At 34.7% G+C, this 22,297-nt stretch overlaps 1 protein-coding gene across 1 annotated transcript in view; it reads right to left on the bottom strand.

The window, feature by feature from the left end:
* Positions 1–22,297, bottom strand: part of Exoc5 (exocyst complex component 5) — a 52,854-nt gene that overhangs the window by 9,578 nt on the left and 20,979 nt on the right. Inside the window, exons 5-13 of the mRNA XM_021181304.3 lie at positions 19,944–20,008; positions 17,797–17,825; positions 16,106–16,215; positions 15,437–15,481; positions 15,192–15,332; positions 14,622–14,704; positions 13,440–13,649; positions 11,903–12,050; positions 1,794–1,902 (exon numbers count right to left, since the gene is read on the bottom strand). Of these exons, the coding sequence (XP_021036963.1) occupies positions 1,794–1,902; positions 11,903–12,050; positions 13,440–13,649; positions 14,622–14,704; positions 15,192–15,332; positions 15,437–15,481; positions 16,106–16,215; positions 17,797–17,825; positions 19,944–20,008 (940 nt within the window). The remainder of the gene's footprint in view (positions 1–1,793; positions 1,903–11,902; positions 12,051–13,439; positions 13,650–14,621; positions 14,705–15,191; positions 15,333–15,436; positions 15,482–16,105; positions 16,216–17,796; positions 17,826–19,943; positions 20,009–22,297) is intronic.

Raw genomic sequence — 22,297 nt, 5'->3', positions numbered from 1 at the left:
CCACCTGAGTTCGATCCCTGGAACAAACATGGTGGAAAAAGAGAACCAACTCCTGCAAGTTGTCCTCTGACCTCTACATGCGTGAACACACACAAAATAAATGATAAATAAGGAAAAAGAAAAAAATTCTGCCTGTAAATCCTTTACCCTGCCTCCCCGTTAGTATTTTCTATCCTTTATCTAGTTTTGTTTTCCTTTATTATACTTCCTAATCATTTGTCTATCATTTTTATGAGAACACAAACCCCATAACTAACCATCTAACAAGTATGTGCTAAATGAGTAAGTTCTGAGAAGAGACAGACATTAACAAATCAAATTCAACTCTGGGACAATGGAGAACCATGCTGCCTAAGAAGCACTACTGCATCTAAGGTGATCAGCACAACTGTCTCTGAAAAGGGGCCATCTTAGTTGAGGTCAGATTGAAAAGACAAATGTAAAGAGCTGAGGGGAAAGTTTTCTGCAATGGACAAATGCCACGTGCAAAAAGCCTAACAGGTAAACAATGAAGACCAGGGTTACTATTGGGCACAGTAGGAAATGCAGCATGGTGAGAAATCTGCAGAGGCACACTGTGGATCATATTGTTTTAAGTAGTTTGTTTTTATTCCCTCTAAGAGTAATAATCACTGAGGAGTCATCAGTAAGAAAATATCAATTAGGGCTGGCAAGATGGCTCAGCGGTTAAGAGCACTGACTGCTCTTCCAGAGGTCTTGAGTTCAATTCCCAGCAACCACATGGTGGCTCACAACCATCTGTAATGGGATCTGATGCCCTCTTCTGGTGTGTCTGAAGACAGCAACAGCATACTCATATGTATAAAATAAATAAACCTTTAAAAAAAAAAAGGAAGTAACAATTAAGCTGGCTATTGCATAGAAACTAGGGAAGGCAAGAATGAACACAGGAACCAGTTAGAAGATGACAATGCTCAAAGTGGGATTGTATCCGTAGAGATGAAACAAAGTAGATAAATTACATTTGGATGTATACCTACAGTGTTTGCTAATTAACTTGCTATTAGCAATGAAAACAGGAAGGTTAAAGCAGTTTCTGGGTTTGGTAACTAACAACTTCCTTAAAAACCTAAGAGAAGATCACTGTTGGAGGAATACATTTCTTTGTTTTATTATTTTAGGCTACTCAAAAATCACTATATAGTCTAGGCTGGCCTCAAACTCATAGTGACCCCTGCCTTGGCATCCTGCATGCTGGGATTACAGGCGTGAACCACCATGCCTGGCTAAAGAATTTCATTTTTAAAATGTTAAATCTGAGATTCCCCACTTAACAGGTTACAGGGTCAGGTTATCAACTATGTTAAGGAGATTGGAAGTCAGGGAATATGCTGTTATTATACTATAGGTACAAAGTAGTAAACCCAAAAGAATGAAACTGAAAACTTTAATATAAATGTACTCCTTTCCAGATTTATTTTTGAATAGTTTTCTCTCTAAACTTCATTACTCAATTCCTAAGCAGAATTATTCTTACTTCTATTTATGCTCCTTGACATTTTATAGCATAGACAATTGTTATAAATTCTGCCAATATATTGTGCTGAGTTAAGTAATCTATGGCCTTTCTTTACTGGATGTAAACAATATGTAAAAATTAAGCCTAATTAATTTCTAGCACCCTGAACACCCTATTATTAGAGAAGCGCAAAATACATTGTGTTGAACTGAATTCATCACACAAAAGTCACAAATAAAACAGTATTTTGAATATTGTTCAATCAAGCAGAACTAAAAGAGTTTAACAAAAAGTGTAATAGACATATACTTACCAGCAAGCCCCGTTTCTAAAGCATAATCAATATGCTCAATACATAAAAATTCCACAAGAATGGTAAAAATTCTAAAGGCATTCCTTGGTAAATCAGAAGGATCAGAAAGCTTTAAAAATAAGCAAAAACAGTATTACTCTTCAAGTCTACATTTAAAAAACCCCAACTTTTAATAAAGCCATCGTTTTGTATAGAACACTATTTCAGGTAACATAATGTGACTGTTCCTATCTCACTGTCCATACAATTATAATCAGCCCTCTAGACTGTTTGTAACTCTCCTGACCTAGAGCAGTGTTTTTTCAAATCTAGATTGTAATCTTTGAGTAAAACCCAATTATATTTTCAAAAAACACACATATGTATATGTGTACACTCTGATAACAATGTGGGATGCATTTTGAATTGCCAGGATCACAGTCAAAGAAATTTGAGAACCTCTAACTAACTTAGGCTGTTCTAGTAAAACTCTAAACAAAACAAAACAAAACAAAACAAAACATACTTGTGGAATTAGGCTATGAAATCAATTAATATACATAGTAATAAAAATATAACAAGATCAAATTTAACTTATCATATCCTGGTGGAGTAAGTCTTTAGAAGGTTATTCAATTTCACCAAGTCGTAATATCCTCATATTAGATAAACTAACATTAACAGCATTTCTCCTTAATCTTAAGGCTGAAATAAAATAGGAAAATTGCAAACTTAATTTACACCAAGCTCACACTTTTTACTTTGGTGTTGCTACCATTAGACTATTTAAAGAAATGTTAGCAGTTATGCTGAGAAAAGTGAACGCTTCTTAAAAAGTATTAACTGTGTTCTATATAATTTATGAACTGCTTTCTGTCTCTGCCAAAACTACTTACAGTATTACTCCAACTTTCAAGGTAATACTGTTGGACTTCTTGGATTTTGAAATATTTACAAATTTATAATGAGGTCAAGTTTAATAATAAAGTTTATTTATGTTTTATGAACACCTTATACAAATAGCATAAGGACAACTTAATATAGTATTTTTTACTAAACTTTAAGGCCATAAGTAGAACTTTCCAATGTCCTGTACTAGTGGTCAAAAATTTTTTATTTTGGAGCATGAAGATTCTTAAGTTTCAAATTAAGGACACTAAATTCTAATGTAACAATATAAGCCTGATGTTTAAAGTACATTTATAAAGAATTTCATATACCATTTTAAAACCCCAGTGATTATACATTCCCACTTGTAAGGATTTCTTAAACACTACTCCAACCATTAATTCTTACCAATCTCTCTATTCTTTTTCTTTTGTTTTTGATGTTCAACAGATACTGTTACCTTCATCATAAATTATAAAAACCAAGCCTAAGTTTTTACCTTTCTCCTCCTTATATCCCCAAATCCATGCATAACATATAGAAGAGATAAACAGAAAACTGATTTAAAAAAAAAAGTATAGAAGATATCAAAGAATAAGGCCTGACATTTACAGAATGTGAATATACAACTCTCTCATGTATAGAAAACCTTAATCAGGCTGTATCTTATAATATAAATCATCTCAATAAATTTAAAAGGGATTGGCATTATGATGCAAAGTTTTTCCACTGACTACAATGGAATAAAATCCAAAATCATTAACAGAAGGCATCTAGTATGTCTCCAAATGTTTGGCAACCAAATAACACAATTCTTTATCATATTAGGGCCAGAAAAAAAATCAAAGAGAAATTAAAGAATATTTTGAAATGAATTAAAACATATTAAACAACTCAGTTTTCAATTAACACAGTACTTAAGAGAGAAATGTAGTTAAATGCACACACTGGAAAAGATCAGCACACTCAGCTTTTACCTAAAGACCAAACCAAGACAAAAACAACCAGGAAAGGGACAAATAACACCTAAGCAAGTTGAAGGAAGGAAACAATAAAGAGCAAAAATCAGGGAAACCCAAAGGGTTGAGGGACTAATGAAACAAAAAAGTGGTTCTCGGTAAAATCAATACACCTTGGGGGCTGGAGAGATGATTCAGTGGTTAAGAGCACTGACTGTTCTTCCTGGAGGTCCTGAGTTCAATTTCCGGCAACCACGTGGTGACTCACAACCATCTGTAATGGGGTCCAATGCCCTGATCTGGTGTGTCTGAAGACAGTGACAGTGTACTCACATATAACAATAGTGTACACATTTATAAAATAAATAAATCTTTTTTCATTTGTTCAGAAAAAAATCTGTGAAACAAATTTCTGATATTGGGGATAAAATAGCTAATTATTACTATAGCTTCCACAAAAACTGGTAAGACAGTAAGAAAGTGTCATAACTTTATTCAAATAAGTGCAACTTCTGTAAAATATGAAAGTCTTTAAAAGATATAAACTAGGTGATCAGAGTGGTGTACACCTTTAACACCAGCACTTAGGAGGCGGAGGAAGGTGGATGCATCTTGGGAGTTGAGGTCAGCCTGGTCTACATCGTGAAACCCTGTCTGAAAGACAGACAAATAGACAGACAGACAGACAGACAAAACTGCCAAAGCTCACTTACAATTAGATTACCTGAACGTTTCTGTATATAATAAATAAGCTGAATTTTTAGTTTAAAATCCTTACAAAGAAAACCACATGCTCAAATCACTTCCCTGGTGAGTTACAGCAAACATGTAAGACAGAAGGGCCATCGTCTACACTCACAAACAACTGAAAGGGGAACATGCGTACTCTGCTTCCCATCCTGTGGGTATAGCATTATTTTCATCACCACAACATGACAAAGACATCAAAGGCGAACAGTATTCATAGACACTTTTGCAAAATATTTGTAACAAAATTTAGCATACATCGGCCAGCAAGACTGCTCAGAGCTGAACAAGCTCACTGCCAAGTCTGATAAAATATTTAACTCCTTGGACCTACTTTGAAGATAGAGAGAACCAACTTCCTTAAGTTTTCCTCTGACCTCCAAAATGCATGCCCACAAATTATAAATAAATGCAGTTTTTAAAAAGTTTTGTTTTGTCTTTTAAATTTAACAACCCTTAACATCTGAAATATCAGTTAGCATGATTCTCCCAAAAGAATAAAGAGAAAGCATATACCAAACTGTAACATGAAATCCTTTGTTTTATTTTGTTGCTTTGCTTACTGTGTGATATAGCATCTCCTGTGGCCAAACCTGGTTTCAATCAAACTTTGCATATGTGGGAAAGCTATACTCAAGATCTCACTTTCCAAGTACTAGGATCAAATAATATCTAAACTTAATACTACACTTAAAAAAACTAGTATAAAAGACTTTGCTAAAACTAAAAGGCATTATTTATAAAAAAAAAAAAAAACCTATAGTCAGCATCATACTTAGAGATCAAAAACTACATGCTGTACCCTGAAGGAAAGGTATAAAGACGAGTGTTTGTTCTCTGTACTCCTATTTCATACTATACTAGAAGCCTGGCCAGAGCAACAGGACACAAGAACAAAATAAAAGTCATCTTTTATTTTATAATAAAAAATATGTATCAGTTCTTCCCAAATAGAATTATAGATTCACTATCATTCCAATCAAAACCAGACTTTTCTCTCCTAGAAACCAATAAGCTGTTAGACTTGCATGAAATACAAGATGAGACCCATGGCATCAGAGGGAGTCCACTCCTAACACTATTCAAGATAATCTGCTAGACTTTCAGACAGGAGTCCAGCATGAGTGTCAGGAGACAGTCTTTACCCAGCAGCTGATGGAAACTAATGCAGAGTCAGTGTATATTCTTTGAAATTTTCTACTAATGTTTATATTAATGGATTGGCATTCAAAATGTAGAAATAATATATGCATATAAACAAACTACATTTCCCTCAGTTTATGGAGGAATTAAATACTTGATTCTAGTAGTGCTCCACCGTAAAACTGTAAGATTCATCACCAGGTCTTTATGATGATTAGATAAGTTAATATGTAACATTTCAAGTGGTTAGATTAGTTAGCAGAACATGCTATCAAGTACAGTACCAAGCAAAGCCTCACCGCTACTGCCGAAAGCCAGTCTCTATAGATGGAGCCTCTGGACTGGCTAAGCAGAAACCTACAACAATACAGACTTGAGCTCAGGTCCACACCACTGCCAACTGCAGCTGAGTCCTTGAATAAACGTCTAAGATAATGAATGTCAGGTCCTTCAGCCACAAGTCTCAGGTACAGGTCAACTTAGGTTCAGTAATGGCAACCAAGAGTTTTTATCATGCTACTATAGACCTAAACAACACAATTCGTACAAAGATTTTATCTGCTAAAAGGAGGAAAGGAAATTAAGTATACAAGTTTTCCTTGGAACTGAATGCCAGGCCTACTATGGTAAGAGTTAATATGAGACACAACCCAATAGGCCTTCTCTTGAGCCCAGTGCCCACAGTTGGAGCCTTTATAACTGTGCGTACAAGGCAGAAATGACAGTCTGAGTGGGCCAGGCATAAGCACCTCCAGATCTTTAGAGGTCAGAGGCTACAAACAGACCACAGCACTGGGCAGACCAGTGTAAGCCTTTGTCTTATCCCTGTACTATACTCATTTTGATAGACTATGAACTCTGGGTAAGATCAAGTATTATGATTGCTGTGACATCAAACACAGATAACTTCATTTGGAGAGAGAAGAAAGTGATGAATGCAAGTTATTACTTTGGAAGTATGGAGCAGGCCTCCCAGAGCAAGGCTGTGGAGTGCTAAGAAAGAACCCTGCAGTGCTGAACACAGACCAGTAACTGTGGAAACAGCTTTCGGATCACTAATACGCCCACCCTGGCTCAGGAGAAAGAAGCATAAACAGCATGGCCTACCTTTCTAAGGAGCTCCTAATGTCTAGGTCTTTCCTGCTATCCTGTCAATGTCAGCTTTAAAGGATGATTATGGACTTATGACAGACTTGGGCTTTGAGGCACTCTCTACTGTTGAAATGACAGGTAGGGAACCAGAGAGTTGGTTAAAAAAAAAAAAAAATCTCTATTTAGGGTGCCATCTAGTGTTAAAACAGGGACAGTGACAATGGTCTTAGTGAAAATAATAAACAGATTATTCTGGAAGAATGAATATACATAGACAAAGGCAAATTACTACACTGGTAATTAACACCTAATCTTTCAACATGTAGACACTGCTGTAGGTCAATAAGCATCCCGAGTTCCCAGGAACCCAATAATGAACAAAAGTAAGGCACCAGAACCATAGAAAACTCAAAAGCAGATGGTTTAAAGAAATTCTAGAAACCACAAGAAAACATATGCAAATAATTCTGCAATTTGCCAAAGAAAGTTGCAATAATTTAAAAAAACAAAAACAAAAAGAAATCCTGAAGTTAAAAGAATAGTAAATAGAATGAAAAAGTAATCGAAATATAAACAGCAGAAAGAAGTTGAAGAATCAGCCACCCCTCCCCCCAAAACAGATAGGGAGAAGAAAAAAGTAATCAGAATATCTAAAGCATACAGAACTGTAGGAAAGCATTAAAAGAGTTAATACTTGGGCTATAGATCAATGCAAGGATAGGAAAGTAAGAGGTGGCGCACGCCTTTAATCTCAGCACTTGGGAGGCAGAGGCAGGTGGATTTCTGAGTCTGAGGTCAGCCTGGTCTACAGAGTGAGTTCTAGGACAGCCAGGGCTACACAGAGAAACCCTGTCTCAAAAGAAAAAAAAAAAAAGAATAGAGAATTTATACTACAAAGAGCCATAACCAAATTTCAAAGGTTAAAGAAAAGATTCTAAAAGCAAAACAACAACAAACAAACAAACAAACAAAACAAAAAAGGAACCAACAGCAGATAACGAGATTGAGAGTATGCATCTGTCTTTAGAAGCAAACTGTGGCTTCTTCGGTTCCCTTCCAGTAGTATGTATCTCAGTCTTTTACAAAACAAAACAACACAACCCAAAACAAAACTCTGTCATTCAATTGCAGAGTGGCAGAAACTTGATACCCACACATTGAAGGGAGAAACAAGAACACAAAAGCAGCCCAACAACCAAAACCTGCCAATACAGGAATACTGTACTCAGCAAAACTAGCTTTTAGAAACAGAGGCAAGACATTTTCAGACAAATGCTGAGAATATTTATCACTCTTGCATTTCTCTTACAAACAAAACAAAAAACAACCCCAAAACAGATGTTTAAAGGGAGTTCGCCAAACTAGAAAAATGAGATGCTAACTAGATGAAAACATCTAAAGGTACTAAACTCCCTGAGAAGAACTGACACTACAAATAAATTCCAGAAAGCTTTAATACTATAAACATAGTACATTAAAAAAAGTATAACACTTTCATAAAATCTAAAATACAAGAGTAATAACTACACTAAAAGTGAAACGGGACATTAAAAAATTGAAAATGTAGAGAGAATTGGAATGCAGTAGAAAAGTTTTTATTATTCTTTCTTTTTTTGCTCCTATCCTATAGTAGTTAAATTGTTTAAAACAGCTTGTTATAATTGAAAGTTGTTTGAATAACATCATAACTATAAAATATAGATCTATTAATATACACTAGTAGATAAAAATCATTTAATTACAAAGAAAAACTGTAAAAGGGAGAAAGAAACTAAAAAAAAAAGGCAAAGAAAACAAAACAAAAATAACAAACAAGCAAAAAAATTGGCAGTAGTAAAATCTTACCAATCAATGATTATACTAAATGTAAATGGACTAAATTCTCTTCGTGGCTGAGTAGAATCAAGGACTCAACTATATACTACTTATATAAACAAAAGACCCATTTCACCTCTAAAGACAACTGTATACTATAGAAAGAAAAGGAGAGGATATTATAGAATTGAAATCCAAATGAAAAGCAGGAATCATTTAAATCAAATAAAAGCTAAAAAGTGACAAAGATAAGTCATTATATAATGATAGAACTAATTCAACAAAAGGAACTAACAACTAAAATTACCTAATATTAGAACAATCAAATATGCAAACATTAACAAGTTTAAAGGGAAAGATATGTTCCAATACAATAAGGTCCCTTAGAGGGGCATATATATTCTCAACAGCAAATGGAACATTTTTCATTATAGATGATAGGAGACATAAAACAAATTTGAATAAATTCTTAAAAGTTGAGTATTTTCCTAAATAAACTAAATTAGTAATTAGAAAAATCTTTGGAAATTATATAAATGCATGGAAATTAAACAACTACATCAGCAAAAATCAATAAAGAAGGAATTTTTTCTTGATATACATGATAATGGAAATAACCAGTATCTTGTGGATGAAGCAGTTCTGGCAAGAAGTTTACAGAGACAAATAACTATGTTTTTAAAAGCAGACTTAAATCTCAGCAAATACAGCTACAACACAATTACTGCACCTTAGGCTCAGGGATGGTTATGGAAGAGGAGAAAAAGATTACAAGAGCAAGAGGAACATGGACTTTTAAAAATGTACCATTTCACATTTAGTTATTACTACTTTTGATTTTCAGATTTCAAGTTTGCTATGAGAGTATGTCTCCTAGAAATGTCAGAAGCTACATTCATAAGTCCACCAACAACACATGAGCTGAACAAGGACAACAAAAGATATGCTAACATGGGATAGGGGGAGAACTGGAGGCTTCAGCCCTATACAAAGGACTACAGGCAACTAAGGAGTGCTGAGGACAGGGAAACAACTTTCCCCAAGGAACAGCATGTCAATTTGGTTATGAAAACACACATACAAGTAACATTATACAGACTGAGAAGGTTGTAGTCATGAATTTAAGAATATAACAATAATAAAAAGAGGCTATAAATTTAAAAGAGTAAAGAAAGGTGAAGAAAGGGGATGGAGAATAATGTAATTACATTATAATCTCAAAATAAATAGACGAACAACTAAAACAAATAGACTAAGAGCTAGGTATGATCATGAACAGTGTTAATCCCAACACTCTGGAAGCAGAGGCTCTTTATCGATTCCAGGCCAGCTTGGTCAACATAGGGACATAGTGAATTCCAGGCCAACCGGGGCTACAGAGTAAGACCCTTTCAGAAAAAGGAAAAACAAAAATTTCTATATTAAGTAAATCAAAGATGAAAAAGTATACATTATAATGAAAACTATAAAAATGCAAAGGATTACAGATTATCATGAATAAAGATATGTCAACGATTTTTCTAGAAGAAATGGGTCAATTCCAGGACACATACCTTACCATAAAGGAGCAAAAAACCTAAACTGATCAGGAATGAGTACTAAGCTGGCAGAACAGCGTGCATGGCAGTTATGGAAGCAATCAACTAGGTTTTAATGGGATCTGAAGCTTGTTCCACATGAGTGAGTTCAGGCCTAGTACTGTGAACTTGGTCAAAGGCCATGGCCAAGGTAACAGACCCTAATGGTGAACCTACTGCTTCTATGTGGCTAAATGGACACATTATCAAGCTACCCACTAAAGAGTTACATTATATACATAGATTGGTGTTGCCCCAGGTTTGGCCACAGGAAGTTTCTTTTTGATCTGACAAAAATGTTAAGACAAATTAGAGAAAGTATGCAGGTACCTACTATCACTAATCTCAGACAAAAACGAACTCAAATTAAAGTCTTAAATATAACCACTAAAATTATGAAAATACAAAAAAAGATAGTGAAAATGCTTTATAACATTGGAATGGATAAAAGCTTCTTGACTGAAACCCCCCAAAGCAAAGGAAACAAAAGTAAAAGCAGACAAGATTACACTAAACTATAAAGCTTCTACACAGTACAGGAAACAGCAAAGAATGAAAGAAAACTTACAGAATAAGGAGAAAATATGTACAATTATAAAATCTAATAATCATAGGTTCATATGAAGAATATATAAGGCACTAACACAGTGAAAACAACCATTTTACTTCAGTTAGGAAGGCAAAAAGACAAAAGGTAACATGCTGGTGGGGATATGGAAAAAAGAGAACATTTTTACACTGCTGGTGGGAATGTAAACAGCTGTTGTGAAAAATGGTGTAGAGAGAGGTTCCTCAAAAAGTTAAAAAGAGGGGCTGGAGAGATGACTCAGTGGTTAAGAGCATTGACTGCTCTTCCACAGGTCCTGAGTTCAATTCTTAGCAACCACATGGTGACTCACCAACCCTCTGTAATGGGATCCGATGCCCTCTACTGGTGTGTTTGAAGACAGCTACAGTGTACTCATATAAATAACATAAATAAATAAATCTTTAAAAAAAAAAAAAAAAAGTTAAGAGGCAGGCAGATTTGTGAGTTTGAGGCCAGCCTGGTCTACAGAGTGAGTTCCAGGACAGCCAAGGCTACACAGAGAAACCCTGTCTCAAAAAAACAAACAAAAAAAACCAAAACAAAACAAAAAAAAGTTAAAAAGTGGGACCCAATAGTCCCGCTACTTGGAATACAAAAAAGGAAAAGAAATTTACTTGTTTAAAGAGGGCTCTGCATTCCAATTTTATTGCAACAATATTCACAATAGTCAAAAGACAGAATCAATTTAAGAATCCATTAAATAGTGGATAAAGAAAATATGGTATATACACACATAAAGGAACAGTTTTCAGCCATGAAAAGCCATTAAAATCCTTTTGTTTGCACAATGGGGAAGGAACTGGAAGACATGTTAAGTGAGATAAGCGAGTCTCAGAACAACAAATACTGCATGATCTTGCTCATATGCCAAATCTAAAGAAGAGAATTTCATGGTCAGTAGAACACGGTCAGTAGAGGCTCAGGAAGGACTGGGAAGAGACTGAGAGAATGAGGAAAGGCTGCAGAACAGTACTGTTAATTAGGGAAGAGAAATGACTATGGTGGTTTACTGTTCCAGTAGGATGACAACAGATTAACAATGTTCTATAGACTTTTAAATGCTACAAGTCCTTTTAGGTTTTAAATGTTTTTACCACAAAGAAACGATGAATGTTTGAGAATACATATACTCATCCTGATTAGAACATTACTTATATAATTTTATCAAAACTTCATATGGTACCTATAAGTATATGCAATTTGTATAAACCGTATTAATTAAAAATCTATATTAAAAATTAGTTGGTCCTAATTTTTTCCATAAATGAAGTAAAACTTGAATTATACAACTATATCTTAAAATTAATTTATTATTCTTACCCTATGACATCTTTCAAAGGCTTGTTTGGTTTCTTGTAAAAGATTAACTACCACTTCTTGAGATAGGAAAGTTTCCCCATGTGTATCAATACTTGGCCCCAGTGGTAAGTTGGTACGTTGTCTAATCCTTTCTTTCAAATCTTGAATACTAGTACACCATAAAAACAAATGAAAAAAGTGGTTACTACATTTAGATTTTTAACTGCAAATTCTCTCAGCCTTAGCATACATCAACAAAAAAGAAAAAGCCAAAACCCAAAATGAACCAATAACCAAGAGACTGAAATTCTAATTACAAGTATTAGCTTTTAAATGACTTTGATCAAAAAAGGGTAAATTTGGAGTTCTCATCTTTGCTGAGTATGTGCACAAGTATGTCTGGGTGCATGTAAGCCAGATGATGATGTCAGGAATCTTGCTTGGTCATTCTTCACCACCATTTGTTAGTCAGGGTCTTTCATTGCCCCTGGAGCAAGGCTGGCAGTCAGTAAACCCTATAGATCCTTCTTCCTGCTCCCTGCTCCCTGCTCCCAATGCTCACATTGCTCATGCCTTCACTCTATTAAACTACATTTATTAACTATACCTGAGCTTTTCTTAGTGACTAAGGATCACTTGGAACATTTACTATGTAGGTATCTCTTGGTTAAACTACTTTTGCTATGAACTCCTTTTTTAAGTCTTATGATTACTCTTTAGGTTTTAGCTTTTTGAAATAAAAAATTTTGATTTGGCATAAGAACTCAGGAACTTTTTATAGTTTATTAGATATGTATGCATGCATGCAGGTACACAAGGGTCAGAGGGCACCTTTTCAGAGTCTATTCTCCTACCGTGGATTCTGGGAATGGAATTTGGATTATAAAGCCTCACAGGAAGTAGTTTTACCAGCTGAGCCATGTCACCAACTTAAGACTTTCAATGCCATTAAGATCTTACAATAATACAAATAAACAAATATTATTGTACCCTCTAATCATAACAAGAAAGGCCTGGGTGTGCAAGTGTGGACTCTACTTTCCACAAGGCACCACAGAGGCCAGTCCTCCTCCTAGAATCTACTGGGTCCCAATCGGGAGACAATCTGGACAACTAAATGTCACCAACTTTACAGCAAACTCTTTTCTTCTTATAAGCAAATTATGAGACTTTAAAACATAATTTAATAGTTTTATGTATAAATGACAAAAACAAAAACACAAAACAGCTCAATTCAGGGCTGCCTAAAGTGTAAAGTAGCTCCTCTTTCTTCACGGTTTCAATACAAATGATGGAAATCTTAGTTAATAACTTGGCATAACTTACTCAGTGAAGTAACGGAAACCACACAATTCCTTATATTACAAGTACTCTCTATATTATTTTGATTGAGAAGTATTTAATTTACATTTTAATCATGTTTTTGGGCCATTTCAGCATGTGATCCAAGAAAGGGTTTTGGCCAATAGCACATATAATATGAAGAGCTATTCACAGGAAATCTTAATGACAGCTAATATGTACTAAGTTTGCCCAAACTGAATTTTTAGAAACCTACCCTCCTGTGCCAATGGATCTCTTTTGGTGGTTTTTTGAATCATAATAGCGCTGTAGGATCATAGCACTTCTGCTTTTCAAATATCCAATCTCCACTTCAATATAGTTCTCCAGATAGGAAATGAAAATGGATTTGATAAGCTTAGACAAGAAAGTCTGTTTATCAGTACCTAAGTTAAACTCCATCAATTTGCTGGAAAGACCGGTGGTTCTTTTCATAGAAAACAGAGAGAAAAAGATGTATATTTTAGATACAACAATAACATTAAAGATCATATATATTTATAAAGGTACTTTAATGGTTTATATCAAACCATCATTTTTTAAATATTGGGAGATTACTTAGGATATAGAAAACAGCTTACAAAGTTATATATGAAAATTACAAATAACATTATATATAGTCTGTAAAACTGTCATTAAGTGGTAGAAATGACCTAGGAAAAAAGACAGTGAAACAATGTAGAAATGGCAAGAGTGGAGAGCAGCCTAATGTACACTCTAAAGTCTTCATCTACAAGGTACCCAAAGGGTATGACAAATTCTACTGTGTGTTCATCATTTCTGTCTTTGTCAGTGTGGATGCTTGAGGATGCTGAGACAGTATTGATGCTGTTATTAAGGGGAACTTTCTCCCAAAACAAAGTGGCTGCAGATAAATGTAACTGTCTTAATTCTTTTTTTGTTTGTTTGTTTGTTTGTTTTTTTCAAGACAGGGTTTCTCTGTATAGCCCTGGCTGTCCTGGAACTCACTTTGTAGACCAGGCTGTCCTCAAACTCAGAAATAACTGTCCTAATTCTTAAAAGTAAACTCCACCAACAAAACTCGTACAAAAACTAGCTCAGAAATTAGAAACAAAATTCTGAAGTCAGTTTACGCAAGGTCTTTTGTTAGTTCAATAAAAATTCTGCTTGCATTCAACTCCAGTCTATTCAAGGATGCATTTAATACTAAAAGGCACACTATTATCTGACAAAATACTTAAATACTTTCCATTTTCTATTTTAATTTAAAGAAGATAGAGAAAAATCTGAAATGTACTTCAGAAGGTATGCTATGCAAGCGGTGAACCTCAGGGAGTTTCTAGTCAGCCTGATCTACACAGTGTGCTTCAGGCTAGCTAGGTACAGTGAGATTCTGTCTCCAAAAAGGTAATAAAAAAGTAATGAGATAATAATATACCTTGTATACAGATCATAGAGACTTTTAAGATACTGCTCAGCATCCGATTTCCTACATTCTTCTAACTGATCCTTCACAAAACTCTGAAAGAGAAAACATTTGGTTAAGCAAATATTAAATTGTATTAATTTCTCAGGATCATTATGTTAAACAAATAAACCAAATGTCAAAGCACAAATAGCACAATCTTTCTTGTCTGTGAAGCCTAGAGATAAGATTACATGAGTATGTTGTATGTAAGTCATAACACTAGCAAGAAGATAGAGGGGGAAGAGACCTTAGGGGAGGTGAGAAACTGAGAGGGTGAGAGAATACATGTGGCATGGAGTTGTAGAGGGCTGCAGAGCCAGTTCCTGGCACCCACATCAGGTGGCTCACAATCAGCTCCAAGGGGATCTAACACATCTGGTTTCTGTGGGTGCCTGCATTCCTCATGTATGAATACACACAAAACAAACAAAAAAATTTAAAATAATAAATATAAAATTAAAAAATCTTGTAGGAACACACACACACACAAACACAAACACAGCCCTAAAAACTATTTAATTCATTAGTGTTTAAAGTTACCTGTAGTTTGATTTCAAACACATTCTGAATAAGCTTAGCCAGTACTGCTTCTGGATTACTAAAGATATCTCCAACTTGCTTGTTCACTCGCTGACAGAGTATTGCTGCATCTTCAAATATGTCATTTCTCAAGTAAGCACCCTAAACAACAGAGTTATTTTACATTGCCAATGTGTTATTTTTAAATGGCTTCAAAATACAAATTAGTATAAAATAAAGTGTAATAAAGTATACTGTAAAATTACCTCCTGGCACTGCTTTATATAAACATCAATACAATGGGAATAACCCTATAAAGAAGAAACAATGTTATCATTGTCTGTTTCTACTATAATAAGAATCACAACAAAAGTGCTATATATGTAGTTAAACTATGCCTTGTATCCCAGTGGATGAACAACAACCATTAGACATAAATAAAATAAATGCTAGAGAACAATCCAGCAACTTAATATATGTATCTTGTCCTATTTTCCATGATTAAATTAAAAGGAATTTTCAGTGAGATTTTTCTTTCCAGTGTAGATTCCAGGAAGACAGCTCCATAATCCACGTATCTGTCTTCCGCACCCAAGATATCCCAGATTCCTACTCACAGTGCATCTAGTCTTCCCTCCTTATCTTCCAACAGATATTTACAGTCAGGTTTTCTTTCTACTTACAAGTATTTCTGACTGAAAACGATACATTAAAAAGCAAGAAGGCTGATGACATTATTTTCTTTCCTGAACTATTTTAAATTTCTTAATATAACATTAAGAGCACCATAAAATTAAATATTAAATAACATTTAACAACATCAATAAAGTTACTCTGTTATATACTTATACAATAATAAGGGAAATTGAGGGACATAGCATATGAAATCTTCAGAACCTCGAAGCTGATCTTAAGTTAAAAATCTTACCATTTACCTTAAAATGAAGGAGGACTGCAGCCACCTCCCTCATCCGGGAGACCTCCCCTCTTCTTTGGGCACTTGTAAACTCCTGAATCAGCTGGCATTCTAAGTCATGGTATTTACCTAAAAAGAAAAGCATCCAACTGCATCAAGACAATCTAAGTAGACAGCTTATCTGCAGCTATCTAAGTCTACAAAGATTATAAAAATTTATAGTGGTTATGGGTCTATCTTCTTTTGGAAGAATTACAAAAACATGAGATTATAAACAGTGACTTTAGCTCATACAATATACTAATGTACACAAATCTGTATTTCAAGACACAAAAACTTATAAACTAGTAAGAGCTGATAAACTCTTCAGAATATAACAGCCATTTATAATTATTACATAAACCAAAAGGTGACTACATATTTAAATGAAAGAAAAAGGAGATGTCAATTCTGATGACAAAATATAGGAAAAAAAACTTTAATCTTTAATCTCAAGCTTTGGAAAGGAATAAGAACTATAAAAGCTTTTACTAGAAGTCAGGTACTTCTACTGTGAATAACAGCTGATTCACCATCAAATTTTATCCTATGATAGTATGTAGCCTTTGATTTAATACCATATTCTCAAGTCTATTATAGTTCTTATTTACTATTTGAACCTTGTATTAATTTATAGTGATTACAAATATTCTTAGGGAATCCAAATATCTTTACATGTCCTTGTTCTAAGACATATGTGGTTGGCTTTCTGTGAAATGGCTTGCCAAACAGTTAACATGGGTGAAGCTTAGTAAAATTACAGTGATTATTTTTTTTACCAGAAGCATGGATATAGCTTAAAACACAATCCAAAGACTGACATAATCCCACAGCACTCAGGAGGCAGACAGATCTCTGTGAGTTACAGGCCAGCCTGGTTTAGGTTTACTTATATAGTGTGTTCCAGGATAGCCAGAGATATATAGTGAGACCCTGTCTCATGAAAACAAACCCGAAATTATAAACTATAAACATGTAAGGAGTCAAATAGCTAAATAAGAATTAAATGCTCCTGTCTCCACAATAAAACAAAAATCCTTTTTCAGAGATATATAACTGAACATAATCTCTAAAAATACATACTTAAACTAAATATAAAGTCTAAAGGTACCTATTCCCGATTATTTAAAATATAGAAAGACACACACACACACACACACACACACACACACACGGTCCTAGAAGAACAGAGCAGAGGTTGGGTATTTTGAGGGAAAGGACGCAAACTCTAGGACGGGGAGAATTAATTGGTATTGCCCCCCGCTTCCTCATCAGCTGTTTAAAAAAAAAAAAAGTACAAGTTTTTTTTCTTTTTTAAAAGAGTACTGGGTTGGCGAGGTGGCTCAGCGGTTAAGAGCTCTGACTGCTCTTCTGAAGGACCTGAGTTCAATTCCAGCAAGTACATGGCTCACAACCACCCGTAATGAGATCTGACTCCCCTCTTCTGGTGTGTCTGAAGACAGCGACAGTGTACTTAGATATAATAATAAATAAATCTTTGGGCCAAAGCAAGTGGAATTGATTGACTGGAGCAAGCAGAAGTCCTAAAATTTCAATTCCCAACAATCACATGAAGGCTCACAACCAGTTGTTCAACTACAGTGTATCCATATACATAAAATAAATAAATCTTTAAAAAAAAAAACTACTAAAGAAATAGACTGCACTTACTTGCAATTTTGGATTTTACTTCTGAAAACCTGAAAAACAGAAAGTCAATGATGAGGTTGTGGCAAAGATAACATAATGTAAGACAATACAAAGCAGGGGGAAACTGGGGGCGGTGAAGTATGTGGACTCTGTATTATCTTTCTAACTTTTCTTAAATATAAAATTATCATAAAAGTAAAATGTCACTATAAAAGGAAAGATAAAGCTGTGGACGAGAATACTGAAAGGAAACATGCTAGGTACTGAAATTAGACAGTTCAAATGAAATTGCTATTTCTTATTTAGGAAATTTACATGGAATAACCAATTCCTTTGTTAAAGAAAGAGTTCCACTTGAGGCACTAAATACCCAGCCAATCTCAATGCTCGATTTTGTCCTTACTTGTTTTAAATTCACTTGGCTACTCTGAAGAATAATCACAACATAAACTTTTAAGTCATTTTAAAAATGACCAAATATGCCAGGCAGTGGTGGCACACGCCTTTGATCCCAGCACTTGGGAGGCAGAGGCAGGTGGATTTCTGAGTTCGAGGCCATCCTGGTCTACAGAGTGAGTTCCAGGACAGCCAAGGCTACACAGAGAAACTCTGTCTTGGAAAAAAAAAAAGAAAGAAAAAGACCATATATGATAATTCAGTAGTCACAAATGATAAAAACCAGAAATAAATTATTCTAAAACTAGAAAAATGAAAGAGACCACAAGAGAATTCAGTGATGAGCCTATGAATTATGGTTGAAATATGATGGTTATTCCATCAATTTTTATAAACTGAAAACCATAATATACACTAAAACATTTCTAATATTAAGCATCAAAAGAAAGTGATTTTGAAAGATCCTATATAATTCATCATTTGAGGACAGGAGATGCTAAAAGAAGGTGAGAAAAAAATATACTTTTATAGTGCTGCACAAAAACATTATAAGAGTCAAAGTAGACAACAGAAATGCTACAATGATCTATGTGAACACATTAGATCCGATTAAGATACATATATACACACACACACACTCACATAACTCTAAGGCTTGGCACAGAGGCATGCCTAACGTGTCAGAGTCTGGATTCATTCACCAGTATTCACAACTTTTTTGACCACCCCGAGACACACACACACACACACACACACACACACACACACGCACACACACATTCTCTAACCCCCTACCCCCTACACACAGAGAATAAAGAGGATAAACAGATAAACAGAGGCACAAATGTTAACAGTCTAGTAGGAAAAAACAGAATGTAAGGCAGGATAGAGAATACAGCCAATTATTAACATCCACCTAATCTTGACCCAGATACTTTATTTAAGTAATGGTCCAACTCTTGGGTGACTAAAATACTATTACTGCTCATCTGTTATGATAGGGTTGGGAGTAAAATAAATATATGGGAGATGGTTAACTATATGCTAGGAAAATAAGGTCAAGCTTTAAGTATAACAACATATATTCACATTGTAACTATATCTGAAGACCTTTACATATCAACAGAAAACCATGTTCTGTTATGCAGAAAGTTGGCTTTCTTTCAGACTATCGCCTGAAGGAACTGCTTCTTTTGAGATTTCATTAAAGGAGTTCAGCATTCCATAACTAGATGACATCATGAAAAGCATTTCTTTCTCAGTGGACAGTTTATTTTAGGGTAAAATCTAGTTAGTGATAGCCCCAGGACCTTGCATTTAAAAGGGCATTCTTAACTTAAATTCTCTAGGATAGGTTCTATGAGTAGTCTAAAACTCCATACAATTATATACAACAATCTGTACACATCCTAATTTTTTGACAAAACTATATAGCTTTCATAAGCTTTTCAAAGATGATCAGAACCCTTTAATTTAGCCCTAGTCTAGTAATAGGAAAAACAAAAACAGAGTTGAATAGCCAAGTACAGCCAGGTTCTTAAAGTTCCAAGCAGGAAAAGCAACATCTTTACTTTGTCAATTTAAAAGATCTCCATCAATTTTGTTTTTCAAAAACCAAAGACATGTATCTGCTTCTAGGTTTATCATTACATTACATTGTATCTTGTACAAATGAGGTGCTCAATAAATTCTTGTTGCCTCAATGAGCAGGAAAAATACAATTTTATCCCATAAATTGTATTTACAAGTAAGGTCTTGAGATATAAACTTGCCTATCGAAAGGTAACTCCTGGGCAATCAGATGCAGTTTTTGAATGACGTCTGCTGCTTCCTTTATCTATTAAAAACAAGTAAAAGGAACAATAAAACAAAACCTCTTACATTTCAAAATTTAAGAGTATAGCTGGAAAGATTAATACCTCCTTACATACAGTCATAGCACCAGGCCCAAACACTTTCCTTTAAAACTTTGTGGGTAATACCATAACAACTCAAAACCCAAGTATGTATCCTTTTGGTACTTAAAATATTGTGGTTTTTCTTTCTTTTAAAAAATTTGATACCATTATTCTTCTCAGCAAAATCTGCAGTTTAATTTCACTCTGAACAAATTAAAACTCCTTGTTTGTCAAAAGTAAAGTGTAAGTTTCTACTAAGTTTATGAAATCAAACAGAATAGACTATACTGCTGCATATATTAAGCTGAATGAATAAAATGATAACAAAATGGTTACTAACCATATAAACTTAGAACACATGCACAAAAAAGCAAAGACAGCAGTTTAATATGATGTCTTGAGTGAAATATAGTATAGAAATGTGTATATACTTTCAAGTTGAACAAAGAAACTTAGGCAAGGTTTCTAAAATTCTTTAAGTATAGACATTTATGTTTATTTATGAAACAATACAGGAAGTCATATAGGGGCTACTTCTTCCTTTAAATTGCAATTTAGTACTTTATTTTGGTACAATAATTCTTTGTGATGAATCATACTCTTATACACAAAAATAAGAGTCTAAGAACCATAAAAGAAGGACTAAGAATATTAGTACAGACTTCTCTAAGTGCTTATGTTAACCCTGGCAAGGGATAGCGGCAGGGCTTGCTCTTGCTTAGTCCATGTGACAGTGCACAGTGATATTCCTGCTTCAGATCTATCCCTGTCTGACGACTCAGCAGGTCACTCAATGTCACCCTGACACGTGAGTACAGGTATCCTCCAGACTCACTATCCTCCATGCCATGCAGTGTGACTAGTGATGCCCATCATTTTCCCTCATCAGCATCCTTTTCAGAACACAGCTAATATCCAGCTCTGCTTTCATCAGGGTTCTAGCTGCTCTTACTCCTTTCAGAAAGTGTGCTTGATGTAGTAGTAGAAGGATCATACTTTGGTTCTTTAAAAGGTGTTTTAATTGAATCCTCAGTGCTAATTGTTTGGTAAGAATTGTTTAAAGTATATATAGCCCTCTAGATTACAATATCACTTAAAATATGCATCAACAAAAAGGTACCAAAATAACACCTCATAAACAGTTTGCATTCAAGCAGTTTAAAACAATTTACAATATTTATCAGGTCTTATACACAAACAAAGCACTAAGAGACTATGTAAGAGTAAGGTGTAGCTCAATCTGTAGAGCATTTGTTTAGTAGGCAAAAGCCCTGATTCTACCCCCAGCATCCTATAAAACCCAGTGTGGTGATGCACACCTGTACCCAGCACCTAAGAGATGAAGGGAGATCAGAAATTCAAAGTCATATAGTATAGACAGCCTGCACTACAGGAGAACTTGTCTTAAGGAAGGAAAAGAAAGATACATACATACATACATATATACATGTAAAGAAAGAAATAAATATAAAACAGATTTTTTAAAAAGCAAAAATGATAATATCCCTACAAGACTGAAAACTTTGTTTAATGTATGTTGTAAGAATAAGGGAGGGACACACACACACACACACACAGAGACAAGAAGAAAAAAGTAATATGATGTGCTTGGCATTTCATCTACTTCTAATTCCTCCTACAGTCAAATCTCCCTAGAGCTATGTGGGTGATTTCCCTTTTCTTTCTATTGGGAAAATGGCTGGCAAAAATCCTGAAACTGAGATAGCTAGAAATTCACTTGATAATTTTCGATCTAAGGTCACATATGAATTAAAATTTTATTTATTTACTTAATTTTATGTGTATGGCCTTTTTCTGCACAAATGTATATGTACTACATGTATGCTTGGTGCCCACAGAAGTCAGAAAAGGGTATTGGACTTCTCGGAACTGGAAATATGAACAGTTGTCAGCCACTCCTGTAGATGCTGGGAACAGAACTTTGTCTTCTACAAGACAAACTATGTGCCACAAACTTATTCACCACTAAGGCAACTCTCACAACCCCACAAATGCATTCTTAACAATGGCAGCTGTAACAATTCCAAGTCAAAACACGAGGACTCTTCTTCACTGTTAAACAGTAACCAAGAGACAAATCGGGAAAAGCAGAATAACATATAGATTACACCAGATAAAAACAACAGAAACCAGGGTACAAATGAGAGTGAAGCAAAGGAGAGAAACTAACTTACACACTGTGGGTCTCCAATTACAGACCATTTAGT

The sequence above is a fragment of the Mus caroli genome, unplaced genomic scaffold (assembly GCF_978045245.1).
Source record: "Mus caroli unplaced genomic scaffold, Mus_caroli_1 scaffold_12, whole genome shotgun sequence".
Classification (NCBI taxonomy): domain Eukaryota; kingdom Metazoa; phylum Chordata; class Mammalia; order Rodentia; family Muridae; genus Mus; species Mus caroli.
This window is presented reverse-complemented; position numbering and strand designations above follow the sequence as displayed.